The sequence below is a fragment of the Hemibagrus wyckioides genome, linkage group LG07, assembly GCF_019097595.1.
Source record: "Hemibagrus wyckioides isolate EC202008001 linkage group LG07, SWU_Hwy_1.0, whole genome shotgun sequence".
Lineage (NCBI taxonomy): Eukaryota > Metazoa > Chordata > Actinopteri > Siluriformes > Bagridae > Hemibagrus > Hemibagrus wyckioides.
Genome location: NC_080716.1, coordinates 19314901 through 19330283, shown reverse-complemented (window position 1 = coordinate 19330283; position 15383 = coordinate 19314901). Strand labels below are relative to the sequence as shown.

At 44.6% G+C, this 15383-nt stretch overlaps 1 protein-coding gene across 2 annotated transcripts in view; it reads left to right on the top strand.

Moving 5' to 3' along the window:
• The first annotated feature begins 2879 nt into the window (after window positions 1-2879).
• The window catches only part of LOC131355966 (insulin receptor substrate 2-B), a 19315-nt gene continuing 6811 nt past the window's right edge, over window positions 2880-15383 (top strand). The window contains exons 1-2 of one of the 2 annotated variants that reach the window (XM_058394616.1): window positions 2880-6726; window positions 14098-14191. In XM_058394616.1, the coding sequence (XP_058250599.1) occupies window positions 3192-6726; window positions 14098-14165 (3603 nt within the window). In that variant the 5' untranslated portion in view covers window positions 2880-3191 and the 3' untranslated portion in view covers window positions 14166-14191. The remainder of the gene's footprint in view (window positions 6727-14097; window positions 14192-15383) is intronic. The other variant, XM_058394617.1, reaches the window with a different exon arrangement.

Sequence of the window (15383 nt, the reverse complement as noted above, 5' to 3'; positions counted from 1 at the left end):
GGCCAGGAGAGTTCGTGCTCAGGTTTCATGCTGCAGCTTAATCATGTTCAGACACTGATAGCTATCACTGAAATGACTGGAAACTATACTGATCACATTCGATTGGCACAAAGTGTAGAGTTATTATCTGGATAAGCAAAAAAAGGGCTTTGTGATATGTAATGAGTACTAAATAAAAATCTAATGAGCAAGAAGTACATTTGTATTCTTGGAAATGTGATTACAACTACGTGATATTTTAGAGTACAATTTCAGCAATGCTTAAGTAAAGTATAAGTATGCCAAATATGTAATAATATGTAAATAATAAATTGCAATAACTAAAGTATTTCCTCCCCTGCCTGTGGCGTATCATCAGGCTCATAAAAACACACATCAGATACATCTGACTGGTCCAGGCACTCAAAAATGCAATAATTAATTAATTAATTGACTAATTGTGTGTGTGTTAGATCTGGTCTGTATATTATATATGAGAAATAATTAAACCAGTTCCAAAAATTAAGTATCTTTCTTTACAAGCTCAAGATATTATGCACACATTAAGTACGCTGTCATCAGGCAATGTATGACCCCTTATAAAAATACAAATACCATTACAGAACTTTCCACTGGGCAACGAGACAAGACATGACCATCGAACACATTTCCGCTGTCAGTCTGGGAAAGGTGTTGTAGTAAGTTATGGACTGCCTGGCACTCAGTCTGGCACTGCTTACAAACCCTAGGAATAATGGGCAGTACACACAGTACAGTACAAGCATGCAACGTGTTTCCATTGTGTGAATACCTGGCTTGAGCACAGTTTGTCCTGTACTTCCAGTATCTAGTAAACACTTTATCTTGGTCAAGGCAGAGGTGCAGGATGGGAACAATAGGCATGAGGTGAGGATCTACAGCATCTGGGAGGTTTTTTTTGTTGCCATGTTCATCATCAAATTTCACATTTTTCGCAAATTGTGTAGAATTGGTTTTATCAAGCCAAAAAAACACTAAATGACCAGAATTTTTTGGACACTTGATCATCACATTCGTCTGTGCTTGCTGAACATCCCATTCCAGATTTAGTCTCCCTTTGTTATAATAACCTCCACTCTTCTGGGAAGGCTTTTCATTAGATTTCAGACCGTGGCTGTGGAGATTTGGGTTTATTCAGCTATAAGAGCATTAGTGAGATCTGAAGTTGGGCGAGGAAACCTGGGATGCAGTCAATGTTCCAGTTTATCCAACAACTGGATCACACCATCACACTAACAAAGTACATTTAGCCTGCTTCCTTTGATGTCTGCCTGATTTATCTTGCTATGTGCCTCACTGTTTTTTTTCCCCCACAATCCACACAAAGAACCCGGAGGACACAATAACCTGCACTGAAACTCCAAACAGACACTAATGCAAGTTCAGCTTCAAATCTTGGACCTTGAAGCTGTGAGGCAGCTTGTTACCTGCTGCACTACCATGCTTGAACCGTCCCCATCAAATTCCTTTCTTATTAAAACTGAAATGACTGAAAGGTAAATTGCTGTTGAAATGTAAAGCTGTATAGATCTGTAATGTAATTGCAGTGTGAATGATAACTGCAGCCCAGGTGTTACAACTTGATGCTATCACAGTAATGTATGAAACGTTGAAAGCAGTCGTGTCTCTGTAATAACATCCACATGGTTTCTGTACATGCCTTATGCATGACGAAACTGAATTTTTAATCTTAATAGACCTCTCTCTGGCCTGCTAACACTCACACACCTGCAATCATGGGTACTCTAATTGTGTATTAGATTGCAGATCTCTAACCACTTCTAAAGGTAGACTCATTGGGACATAAACACATGCAAAATGACATGAGGTGTCCATTAAGTTTGAAAGTTTATTAAAATAGCTTAAAAAACTGAATGAATAAATAAATAAATATCATGTTCTGCCATGCTTGTATTATGTATACAATCATGCTTATGTATATCTCTGCATTTCATTTTCTTCAGCAAAGTAATTTCAATATGAACATACAGATTCCAGCTATGATTACTATGATTAATTTTAAGAGTGATTATGTGAATTATATGAACGGGCAGTGGAATTATATGAAGGCCCCCAACCAACCCTGCTCCAGGGGTGCTGTATCATGGCTGACCCTGCACTCTGACCCCAACACCCAAGGATGGGAAATGCAACGAATGAATGTATATGTGACACATAAAGACAACTTACTATGTCACCCAGTGACGTCAGAGTAAGAAGACCTCTAACATCTTCGTGAAAGACGAAAATACAGCACCAACCAGTAAATCAGCACCACTTAGCACATCACAGATATTTCACTATAAACATTTTATGTGCTCCAGGGTGGAGTTTTCCTTTAAGGAAGAAGAGCTTTGACAGCACCGTAGTGATGACGAACAACGTTAGCTTAGCCACCGCTGCTAACTCTGCCAGATGACATGATCTTACTATATACCTCAGCTGTATTTTATACTGATGCACTATGTCGGTTTGCACGAGAAAAAGCTCCGCTTTCTTGTGCAATGCCACTCAAAGTGAAAGAACATGGTTATGTGCTTAACAAGCAGGAAAACAGCCAACTTGTTGCAGCATGCCTGTAAATTTAAATGCCCGTCTCAGTAACAACAGTAAAAACGGGGCGTGTCACTGAGACTCGTCATCCTATTGGACAATAGCGCTGTCAATCAATTCTTCAGCGGATATTTTTCTCTTCTGGAAGGAAACTCGCAGCTCAGTGATTCGCTGGGCGGATTGACGAGGCCTGCGCATGCGGCGCTACGATTGGCTCAGTGTCGCTGCAGGGTCCGGCAGCTAGACCATTTAGATCACGGCATTTGCAGCGTGCTCCCGCCTGTAGCCGGATGACGCAGAGGTCACGTGTTGTTTGTGCCGCGGTCCATAGAGATGTGTGTACAGAGGGAGTGAGAAAGCAGATTGGCAGCGCCGCTAGGATCTTACCGATAATAGAAACGGGTAATGTGGTCATGTTGCAGTGGCTTGGCTTGAATTCTTGTCGCGTTGGCTGCGTTTTCCTGAGGCGGCTCAGAGGAGCGCATCATCGGGAGGAATAAATTGCGCCGCTGCCGGAGGAGAACACGACCCCCTCCCTCCCTCCCTCCCCAAACAAGAATGGGGTCTCATAGCGCAACACTAAGGCGAAGATAAACTTGAACCTAACGTGTACTAACTAAATGGCAAATCTTGCGAATTATCCAGAAGGCAACGCCGCCATGCTGATCCTGGAAGCGCAGCAGAGGACTGTCGGAGCTAAACCAGCTTCAAACGGCGGCCCCTCCGGCGGGGATCCCCCTTCTTCTCCGCTTAACGGCGGCGGCGACGCTCGCTTCCATCAACACCAGCAGGCTGCGCCGCCAAACGCTCATCAACCGCAGGACCACCACAATCACCACCACCACCAACAACAACATTTTGATCACGAAAACTATCAACAGTCTCCGGCGCGAAAAAGTCTCCTGTCTTCTCTTAAACCAGCACATGAGGACTCTGCTGCTTCTGCTGCTGCGAGCCACACACAGACTACCTCATCTGCCACTGCCATGGCTGTTCACACCGGCGCCGCTGCTACAGACGGACTGGACGACATTAGGAAGTGCGGTTACCTGAGAAAGCAAAAACACGGCCATAAGAGGTTTTTCGTTTTGCGCTCGGCGAGCCGTTCAGGGCCGAGCCGATTGGAGTACTATGATAGTGAGAAGAAGTTCCGAAGTAGCCTTCGCTCTGTCGCCGCCGCTTCTGCCGGTGCTGCTGCTGCTGCTGCAGCGAGCGCTTCTCCTCCCAAACGCGTGATTTATCTCTACCAGTGCTTCACTGTAAACAAAAGGGCGGATTCAAAGAACAAACACCTCATAGCTCTCTATACCAAGGATGAATATTTTGCGATTGTGGCCGAAAATGAGCAAGAGCAAGAAGACTGGTACTTGGCTCTCAGCGACCTGATGAGTGAAGGCAAAAAAGGCCACTCGGAGGCCGACGAGCTCGACGACGGCTACGGTACAGTAACGCCAGGGACCGTCTTCAAAGAGGTCTGGCAGGTAAACGTGAAACCTAAGGGCCTAGGGCAAACTAAGAATCTCACGGGTGTGTATAGACTGTGCCTCTCTTCTAAAACTATCCACCTAGTAAAACTAAACTCTGAGACCCCGTGTGTAAATTTGCAGCTTATGAACATTAGGCGCTGTGGTCACTCTGAGAGTTTCTTCTTTATAGAGGTTGGACGCTCCTCTTCAATTGGTCCCGGCGAGTTATGGATGCAGGTTGACGATTCTGTGGTGGCTCAGAGTATGCATGAGACCATTTTAGATACAATGAAGGCTCTGAAGGCCTATGCCGAGTTCAGGCCAAGGAGTAAAAGTCAATCGTCAGGCTCTAACCCTATGGCTTTCATGACCACCCGGCGCCACCTGGGAAACCTCCCACCCAGTCAGACAGGACTGCAGAGGCGCTCTAGGGCTGAGTCTGTGGTTGGCACCCCACCTAGCAGTAAAAGCAGTGGTGCAAGTGGATACAGGTTTCGCACCTCCAGTGAAGGCGAGGGCACTATGAACCGCCCGTTCCGGTCAGTTACAGGCAGCCTGATCCACCTTAATACAGCCCGTGCTAATTTAGGTAGACAGGAAAGCAGTGGTGGGATGGGGAGTCGATATGTACGAGCCCCACCAGGTGCCACCTACCATGCGCGTTCTGCCTCACTTCCGGTGTCTCATTTCCCCTCCACTACTAGTCCTGTCAGTATGTCTAGCAGCAGTGGCCATGGTTCTGTCACCGATACCAACACCCGGCCTTCCAGCGCTTCCATCTGCGGTTCGCCCAGTGACGGAGGCTTCAACTCGTCTGATGAATATGGCTCCAGCCCTGGAGACTTCCGCTACTTCAGAGTACGAAGCAACACACCTGACTCACTGAGCAACACTCCACCCATCCGGGAGGAGCACTGCCTCAGTGACTACATGGCTATGGGCTGGAGCCGAGACATGTTCAGTGGGAGTGCTGGGGATGCTTCCCGTGATGAAACTGCTGATGAAGAGTCACGCTTGTTTAGGAGGCGCACTCCTTCTTTTTCCAGACAGGTGGGGGCAAGCAGTGCAGTTGGAGTAGCTGTTTACCAGAAGATGACTCAGACCAACTTCTCGCTGGACGAGGCTGTAGCTGAGGGAAGCTTTCTGGGCAGTAATGGTCAGCTTGCATCCATCTCCTCATCACTTCGTTCTGATTACAGCTCCAGCTCCGAACACAGCCAGGACCACCCCCCCGCATTACGGGCTGCTGACTCTTTTAAAGACGACGGATACATGCCCATGATGGCTGGGGTGGTGCCCTCTGCTCGAGATACAGATTACATGCCTATGCAACCCAGTCCTCTTGTCTGTGCCTCCCCACAAATTCAGAGTGTTTCCTCACCTCCCTCTCAGCACATGGACTCACAAGGCTACATGATGATGCTCCCAGGTGTGAGTGGGGGTGCAGACTCCCCGATGCCAGCCAGCCCTCACATTAGCGGCAGAGGCCTTAGACAGAGAGCAAATGAGCATCCTGAAAATGGAGAATACATGGATATGTCTCAGAGCAGGCCTGTGACGGGCAGAAGAAAATTTTCTAATGACAATTACTACACACTTACCGCTCCTGAGAAACCCAATTCCTGCAGCTCGTATTTCTCTCTACCACGTTCATATAAAACCCCAGCAAAACATCGTCGTGAGCATGATGAATACGTTCCCATGAGTTCACCTGCCAAACCTGCCTACATCTCTCCGAGTACCACACCCGAGCACAATGGCTGTAGCGATATGAATCGCCATTCTTCACGTCCAAACCGCCTCCCTCTTAGCCGGCGCAGTTTCCATGGGTCTTTACAAGCCAGTGAGATGGTGGAATGTCCCTCCAGTCCTGGAGAGTACATTAACATTGAGTTCAGTGACCAGGCTACATACTCGCTCACTACAGAGGACGCTCTCACCAGCCAAAGCACCCACCGGCAGGACCGGCACTCTCCCCTTCCCCAGGATTACATGAGCTTGGAGGTAGATGGGCTTCCACCCAAAAGCCAGTCTTCACGTTCATCACTGGTGGCCCCTTGGAACCCTCCTACATACATTCGTACCAGTGGTGGCGGAGTCGCTTTGGGACAGCCGGATGACTACACCGAGATGAGCTGTGGCTGGCGTGAGGAACGTAAAAGCCCCACAACTATGCTGCAACACCTTAGTGTTTGTGAGCAGAGGTATCCAAGCTCTAGCACACCTGTTGAGCCAAAGGTTATCCGTGCTGACCCCCAGGGCAGACGGAGACACTGCTCTGAGACTTTCACATCTACGGAAGTGACTGGAGCGAACGGCCTGGATAACAGCGCCTCAGTGCCTAGCACTGTTCCTCAGGTGGCAGATAATAAGTGGCAGAGCTCATCATCCTTCGACAGCACATGGATGTGTGTGGAGAACAAAGTAGCAGGTGACACGGAGGAAGCACCGGGCTTCAAATCAGACCAAGCTGAAGCAAGTGCATCTTCTGTGAGAACCAGAAGGACTGTATCTGTGGAACACCAAAATGGCCTCAATTACATTGCCCTGGATCTGAGAGAGGACCAAGGCACTGAGAGTGCCAGCGCTGAACCCCAGATGCCGGCCTCTGGTGTGCTCCTTCCAGAAAATGGGGAATACGCCAGCATAGATTTCGCTAAATCTGAGCAAATCACTGCAGCTTCTAAAGGTGAGCATGCAACTTTGTTAGCTTCATTTGTTATTTTAAACATACACTTAGTCAGTTATTTATCAGGGGATTGTTTACTCCACCTTTTTCCACCTGTTGCATGCTTTATAAACCACAGAGCACCACAGAGTATTTTATTAATATTCCCTAAAGTTCTGCTCGAACTATTGTGGTAAATACATCAGTCACTTAACCTCATTTGAAACCTGCTCCCTTGGGAGATGAGTATGTTTATGTGTGGAGGCAGAGCCTCTTAATCCTGCTGCATTTTATCCATTAGTCTGCTGTGTAAAAGTAACCACACTCAAACATATATGTAGTAAAAAATCTGCAGTAAATCATGAAGGCTTGTTAAGATACTGAATGCAAAGGATCAAAGACCCTGTGTGTTATTGTAGTTCGCAATGTTGTCTAGAGTCCATGTTTGTATTCATTATGGCGACCTCTTTCCACTCACTAGAAGCGACACAGCAGGGTCTGTTTCAGTAGCTGTGCGAATCCTTTTTTGAGCTCCAGATATTTGTTGCATGGACCTAAATCGACGTCATGTTATTGAATTATATTGGACAAAGAATTGTTCATATTTTGGTCACACAACACTGTGACAGCTAGTGTCCTCTGTAGTAGTCCTCGTCATCCTTATTTCACAGCTTATTTATCGTTCTATCTCACTTATGTCAAGATCTTCCTGGGTCGGTTTGGTGCTTGGCAGAAAAATATACTCTGTGTATGTGTGTGTGTGTGTGTGTGTGTGTGTGTGTGTGTGAGTGAAAATGAGGGGAGAATGAGTCAGTGTTCTCAGCAAGCCCTGGCTGACTCATTTGTTTATCATGTAGTTGAGGTAGAGATGAGAGAATGAGGGAAAGAGGAAAAGACAGGGAGAGGCACCACCTGTGTGAGTGTGACCATGGATGTGTGTGTGTGTGTGTTGTGTATATTAGGTTTTATGTTGCCTAATACTTTCATTTCTAAGGGAGAAAATCCTGAACTGTCAATAAGCATCTAAACTTTGAACTCTGTGTGATCTGCTGAAGTTCAGCTGTTCCCTCTGCCCCCATGTCGCACCCCCTCCCCAGGTGTGTGTGGGGGTCTGTTTGTAGAGCGTGCATGTGCATGTTTTGCTGACAAGCACTCTGATTTCTTTGAAGTCTAATTGGCCCGGTTGTTGTGGCACACTTTTTTTTTTTTTTTTTTTTTTTTTTTTTTTTTTTACACAGGAAACACCTAACTGCTGAGAAATGTTACAGTTGCACTTCCTGTCATGCTGCGCTTCTACCTGGGTAGCCCGCTACAGCATAGTCATATTAAGTCGTAACCCACTGCATTATCAGACATGCCCTGACCACGTTCTCTGATTCTACTCTTACTTTGTAGTGTTTCTGTGGTGTTTGGCCACTGCTGCAGTGTTTTTGGCAATGGCAGTGTGACAGCCCATCTGGGTTTTGGAAGATGTGCCCTCTTTGTGGTGTTGGAATGTAAATTAGCGAGCGCATAGCTACACAGGAATGTGCCTCAATCACCACACGATGCTTTTCACTGCTGGCTGTCTGGCATGGCTTTTCAAACAGCTTGAGGTAAACAGGACAGGCCAGTGTATTCACACTGGAGTGGAGACTTCTTTTTACAGAGGTGAAAAAGGATAGAAACAAGCTATTTTCGTCTCGGGTGATCTACCCAAGACAGATTTATCGAGCTGCTCTGAGTTTTCTGACAGTGAGCTTATGTGTTTGTTTGGGTTAGATGAGGCACCACAACAGGGCATTGAGAGGGCAAGGGGCATGAAGGAGTTATCAATCAGGAAGATCTAGGAGCAAGTGTAGTGACCGTGCCATTCAATGTGAGCTGTTGACATTTACTACTCTACACTCTGTGTTGGGTTGTGAATGCCCCATAAGGCATGTTAAGGAGTGTATTAAAACTATTGCAAGCAGTTTGTCTGATACATTACACTAAAATAGTCCACATCGTCCAAAATGTCTGATGATCTGTTACTTGGGAATGCCCCGATCTGCCAGGATAGTGAGCTGTGCTATAATAGCAGCCAGGATTTGTGTTGGCAGGTGGCACGACAGGTTATGTATCTGTTTTTTGCAATTCCAGAGTAATAAACAGGTAAAGCCGAGCCATTCTGTTCATTTAGGTAACTTGCAGCAGGTTTGCCAGAGCCTCATGCCTCTTTGGTACATCACACCCTTGTTTACTGCTTCAGACACAACTGACCACAGCAGCTACTAAGGATTTTACCTCTTATCCATGTCAGCACTTTCATGCTGAAAACATAAGTCTCATGCGACAGATGTTTCTTTAACTGCATTTCCAGCCAGGCGTCCACCCACGCAGCCACGCTTTGGTTGGCTGACCAATAGATGTGGAGTGTGATGTGGAGATTTCTTGTGGGTGGGTTCTTTTCTCTTTTTTTTTCCATAGCCACCAGTGTCTATGAAGTCCAAAAAGTATGCTAACCTGGAATTTACAGCTACATAATGAGAAATTCTTGAGGAACATCACAGGGTGTGTAATCAGTTATAGACTTTTGTTGTTTGTCCGTGAACAAGTTTAATGCTCTCCTCAGCTCCACACTGAAACTTTGACCTCTACTCCCTTTTACATGCATGCTGCACACCCCTCCTTAAAGAAACCTTGACCCCATGTTTGTGTGTAGTGATTAGTGAATCAGTGACAGTTTTGGGTCGACTCATTATGCCCACACATGAACGCGTGTTCCTCACCCCACACGTGTCATTTAAAGTGGTGACAAAAACGTTTATACTGAAGAACACACTTAAACCAGCAATGTAAATGAAACTGCTGTTGTTTGTTTGTGTGTCTCTCTGTCTGTCTGTCTGGGTGTGTCCTTGCTATCATGATTATATACGAGAGTGGGTGGGTGTATACTTGCTATTGTGTGTGTGTGTGTGTGTGTGTTCCGTTTGCACTTGTAAAGCCCCAAATTAGTTTTAAGAAATGACAAGAACACCTTGGTCCAGAACACTGCATGCTGTGCCTGTGGGTGTTATGCATATGCATCTGTACACAGACACGCACTCACAAAAGTTTTAACTAAACTTTCTTTATTTATTCAAAATGTTTCATGTTAATATTCAGATATTCATTGTCAGTTTTACAGTTTTGTTTACCTAAAAGATCAGTGCATTAGAAATATGCTTACTTGTCAGACACACACACGTTTTGGGAATGTGATAGAGGTAGTATGTCATTAGGATCAAGCTATAGGGTATCTGATGCAGCCATATGCATTATATCTACATTACAGCATTCTTAATATTGTAGATTCAGGAATTTGTTCTGTATTAAAGTTAAAATTATACCACAAACATAGTACACTCAGCATGTGTGTGTGTGTTTAACATGAGCAGGAATTTCAACACATTTTCCTGTAGTGTGAAAAGAATATTTAAAAAGAAAAACAAGCTAATAACTAACAAGGTTTGAATAAAAGAAAAACAAATTAACAGTAATGCAGCAGCTCATATTAATAACTGGTGGTGGTGGTTATTCTTTTCCGACACAAAGTTGTCATCTTGCGTGACCAACACCTTTCATAAATCCTCCCGTGTAAAATATTTGTGGTGCTTACGAATGTGTTGTGAAGGTAGAATGTAGCTAGGTGTTAACACAACTCGTACCATCGTTCAATGGACAACTTCTACAGAGGTTTAATACAAAAACACATTTGCCTGAAGAAGCTCACTCACTTTCAGTAGCTGCTTTATGTCCTGCTCTAAACCCTGTCATGGGATCTCTGGGTGTGAAGCGTTCGTCAAAGATACACGTTTTGCATAATGCCCCGAGAACTTCCTGTAGACTTTTAAACAAGCTTTGATTAAACAGGATTTCTGTTCTTTTCACAGCAGAAGAGGGAAACGTGTTCAAATGATTGGACCGATTTTAATCACGTCTTTACCGTTGATGTAACCAGACCAGCACTGTTAGAGCTCCAGCTTAACGAGGACACTGGCTAATTAACTAGTTTATTTGTTTGGCTTCATTAAGAACAAAGATTAGATTCCTCTTTGCCTTTTGCGTTGAGATTAGTCATGTCTTTAATCTCCTTGTACTCATTCACTAAGCCAAACAAATATTTAGACAATCCCTCCTTTTGTAAAAGAATAAATCAATCAATATAAATAAATACAATACATAAATAAATATTTTCATACTTGTAAATAATTTTATTTATTTATTTATTTTATTAGTTAATTTAAAACAATGCCTAAAGCTAGAACCTGATTGGCCGGCTGCTTTTATGTAGGATTAAAAGTTTAAAAAACCCTTTAAGGTTCTGAATTCAGAAGAATCGTGACGGTCGCTTCAGTTCGAGCGTGCATTCTCAGACTCTTCTGTTCTTTTAAATTCGCCTTGCCACATCCGACTCATTACATTTCAGCGCTCTGCTGCGTTCACGCAGTGCTGGTCGCGGTGCAACAAAATCTGTCTCAACATGCAACATGTGGCAAGGCTTAACTATGCAAATAAGCGCGTCTGTTGTGCTGTGAGCGCACCGCAAAATTCGTCATAACCAAATTCATGGAAACGTCATAAATCCCTCTCCAGCAGCGAGGCCGTGTGCCTCAAGCAGATACACAGGGTTCAAAATGGGACACAGGAAGTGCTCACCTGTCTGTAGCACACCTGGATTGTGTCACATTCAGGGAGCACATTTATCCGGTCAGCTTGGGCTAGTAGTGAGTTGCGCAGTCATTTCAGGACTTCAAGGAATGTCTGGTTCTTTCGAGTAAGGGTGTTAAATCCCAGCAGCTTTGCCTGCTCTGACACTACAAAGCCCAGACTGAACAGCTGCCTTCTGTTCATCAGTCCACCTCAGTGACCTGATCATGATCATTATATGCCCGTCTTCCACTCCCTGTCTAAATAACATTTTGATCAATCAAAATAAAAGTCTTCAGCTATATAAATAAACCAGATACACTATATTGCCAAAAGTATTCGCTCACCCATCCAAATAATCAGAATCAGGTGTTCCAATCACTTCCATGGCCACAGGTGTATAAAATCAAGCACCTAGGCATGCAGACTGTTTTTACAAACATTTGTGAAAGAATGGGTCGCCCTCAGGAGCTCAGTGAATTCCAGCGTGGAACTGTGATAGGATGCCACCTGTGCAACAAATCCAGTCGTGAAATTTCCTCGCTCCTAAATATTCCACAGTCAACTGTCAGCTGTATTATAAGAACGTGGAAGTGTTTGGGAACGACAGCAACTCAGCCACGAAGTGGTAGGCCACGTAAACTGACGGAGTGGGGTCAGCGGATGCTGAGGCGCATAGTGCGAAGAGGTCGCCAACTTTCTGCAGAGTCAATCGCTACAGACCTCCAAACTTCATGTGGCCTTCAGATTAGCTCAAGAACAGTGCGCAGAGAGCTTCATGGAATGGGTTTCCATGGCTGAGCAGCTGCATCCAAGCCATACATCACCAAGTGCAATGCAAAGCGTCGGATGCAGTGGTGTAAAGCACGCCGCCACTGGACTCTAGAGCAGTGGAGACGCGTTCTCTGGAGTGACGAATCGCGCTTCTCCATCTGGCAATCTGATGGATGAGTCTGGGTTTGGCGGTTGCCAGGAGAACGGTACTTGTCTGACTGCATTGTGCCAAGTGTAAAGTTTGGTGGAGGGGGGATTATGGTGTGGGGTTGTTTTTCAGGAGCTGGGCTTGGCCCCTTAGTTCCAGTGAAAGGAACTCTGAATGCTTCAGCATACCAAGACATTTTGGACAATTTCATGCTCCCAACTTTGTGGGAACAGTTTGGAGCTGGCCCCTTCCTCTTCCAACATGACTGTGCTCCAGTGCACAAAGCAAGGTCCATAAAGACATGGATGACAGAGTCTGGTGTGGATGAACTTGACTGGCCTGCACAGAGTCCTGACCTCAACCTGATAGAACACTTTTGGGATAAATTAGAGCGGAGACTGAGAGCCAGGCCTTCTCGTCCAACATCAGTGTGTGACCTCACAAATGCGCCTCTGGAAGAATGGTCAAAAATTCCTATAAACACACTCCTAAACCTTGTGGACAGCCTTCCCAGAAGAGTTGAAGCTGTTATAGCTGCAAAGGGTGGACCGACGTCATATTGAACCCTATGGATTAGGAATGGGATGTCACTTAAGTTCATATGCGAGTCAAGGCAGGTGAGCGAATACTTTTGGCAATATAGTGTATCTCCTAATAAACTCAAAACATGAACCAACAGCTCATGAACTTGCACACTAGAGGAAATGAAGCTTGGTTATCTATTAAAATATTACCATAATAGCCGTCCATAGAACTTCAGCTAAACTCGATATTGCAGTTAATTGACTTAATTGACTTGAAATGTGATCGTTATTAGAACATGAGCATTATTAAATGTGCGGTTCCACCCCGGGCTTATCGGAGATATTAGGTTGCGTATTTATACTCCAGTTAGATTGCCAGTACCGGAAACGGAGAGCCATTAGGGAAGGTGGTAAGAGCCGAAGAGAAGACGATGGACGAGTATGAGAGACCTTCAGTTCAGACAGTTGAGTGTGTAACCCGAGTTAATTGTGTTGTGCTAAAGCATTGAGCTTGCTCTCTTGACCTGGTGTGATCTCAGTTACTGTCATCCTGCTATAGGATTTAGAAGGGATGAATTAGGCACTTGGTCATTTTTGTGTCTGAGCCTAGTTCAAGTTTCTTTCAACTACTACTTTCTGTTTTGGTGCCATTTATTGTATTTTAGAAATAATTGACACGCTACACTTTAAGAATTTCTTTAACTCTTTTTACCAGAGGCCTTTTTTTTTTACCAGAGGTTTTCTTGTCTCCAGGTTCAGCAGTGAATTTCTTTATCATGCCCCACTCCACAGTTGAGGTTAATGACTCGTATTAAAGTAGACACTCAGCTTTAAGAATTTGTAGGGGTTTTTTTTTTTTTTTTTTTATAAGAATTTATTTTTTAATCCATCTTATAAAGGGCAAAACTTTCATAGAAAAAAAGCTTGTTTTTTTCCCCACATAAACATCTCTATTTTTAAAGTAAATGGTGACATAAAACCTCTTTCCCTTCTCTCAGATGCCCCAAGTGCTTGTTCATAAGCATCTAAAATTTGAAGGCGTCCTATTCAACCACTGAAATTCTGCAGAAGTTTATCCAAAACAGATGAAAAAAACATCTTGCGCTAAAAACCAGAAGTGTACTGACTAATTTTCTACCAGACCTGCAATGATAAAATAATGCATTTGTTTATGATGATTGAAAATGTCCAATAAGTCGATTTTCATTCTGCTGGCAGGATGAGACACCTGTGTACTGGTAAAAGAGTTAAATGTTGTTAAGTGTCTCTGTCTGTCTGTCCTTCTTCTTGGTACAGGGAGCGTGGACATTGCCAATTGGGACAGGGATAACCCCAGTACCTACGGGTGGAACAGTACACCTTAAAATAGGCTCCTGAAGTGGAGCCTGGTGTGAGTACATGGCAGGAGTGTGGTCATTGTTCCACTTATAGCACCAGGCTATTGTGGATATTGTACTTGGATATACTCATCAGGTTTGCTGGAGCTATGCAGTGACACACTGGAAGCCAGGATCAGCACCGAGTGGTGACGTAGGACTTCAGCCAGGACTTTAGCCGTGCCCAAGCTACACCCCCTCCTCCCTCTTGCCTCTTCTTTCCCCATCATCCACTTTTAAAATGCTTTAAGAGGATGTGGGATTTGGGTTTTGGTTACTCTGCTGCAGTGCTTGCATCATAGCACAGAGAAAATGAAAGGCCCACAGAGATCCCCAGAGTTTCTTTCCATTAGCCATGGATTCGTATTACACTTTTCCGAATTATGGCTTATATCGTGCACTTGAAATATTTTCAGAATGCTGTATAAAATGTGCACCAGTGGCATCTTCACTGTTGGACGTGATGTATAGTGTCCTCATGCATCATGGCTTCTAGCATGCAGAAGCTTTGCCTCTAAATTTGACTCGCTCTTGTACTGTGTACTGGATATGCCTTCTATTCATATGACCTATCAAATTTAATGTAGTGATATGTTTAGAAGTGACCATAATAGCATTATTGTGTGATGGATGTTTTCGCAGTACATTGCATAACCATTTCTGGCACCTTCATCCTTCCAGTTATAGCACGCTGGCACCCATGCGCATCCTCAGTAACATTGTGTTACTGGCATAAACTGCAAAATGCTCAGCACAGGTCTAGTTCACTGGGCCATGCCCGTCATGTTAGCCACTCCTTACATAACCTTCGGTCATGTTGTTTTGCTGGTTGCTGATGTGTGCTGGGGTCGTGTGCCAGGAGCAACTCATGGACCTGTAGTGCTTTAGTGAAGCCGGCTGTCACTCACATGGTGCACTAGCAGCATTTCTCCTGCTTCAAGCCGGAAAAAAAACCCATCACATTGTGTCCTTGATGCCTTTGTTTGGTCAGACAAAACCTTTTATCAAAAGCATCGATTGTTCACACTAGGGTCAAGCCAGGCTAGCACATGACCCCACTGCCTAGCTGCAGAAGCGAGGGAGAGGTCAAGTGGGATGAAACTGGATGAAATGAGATCAGCAGTTTTGTTTCATTATTAAAAAAAAAAAAAAACGTCTGCTGTTTTTTTCAATACAACAGCGAGGATAAACCCTGGGACGTTTTAA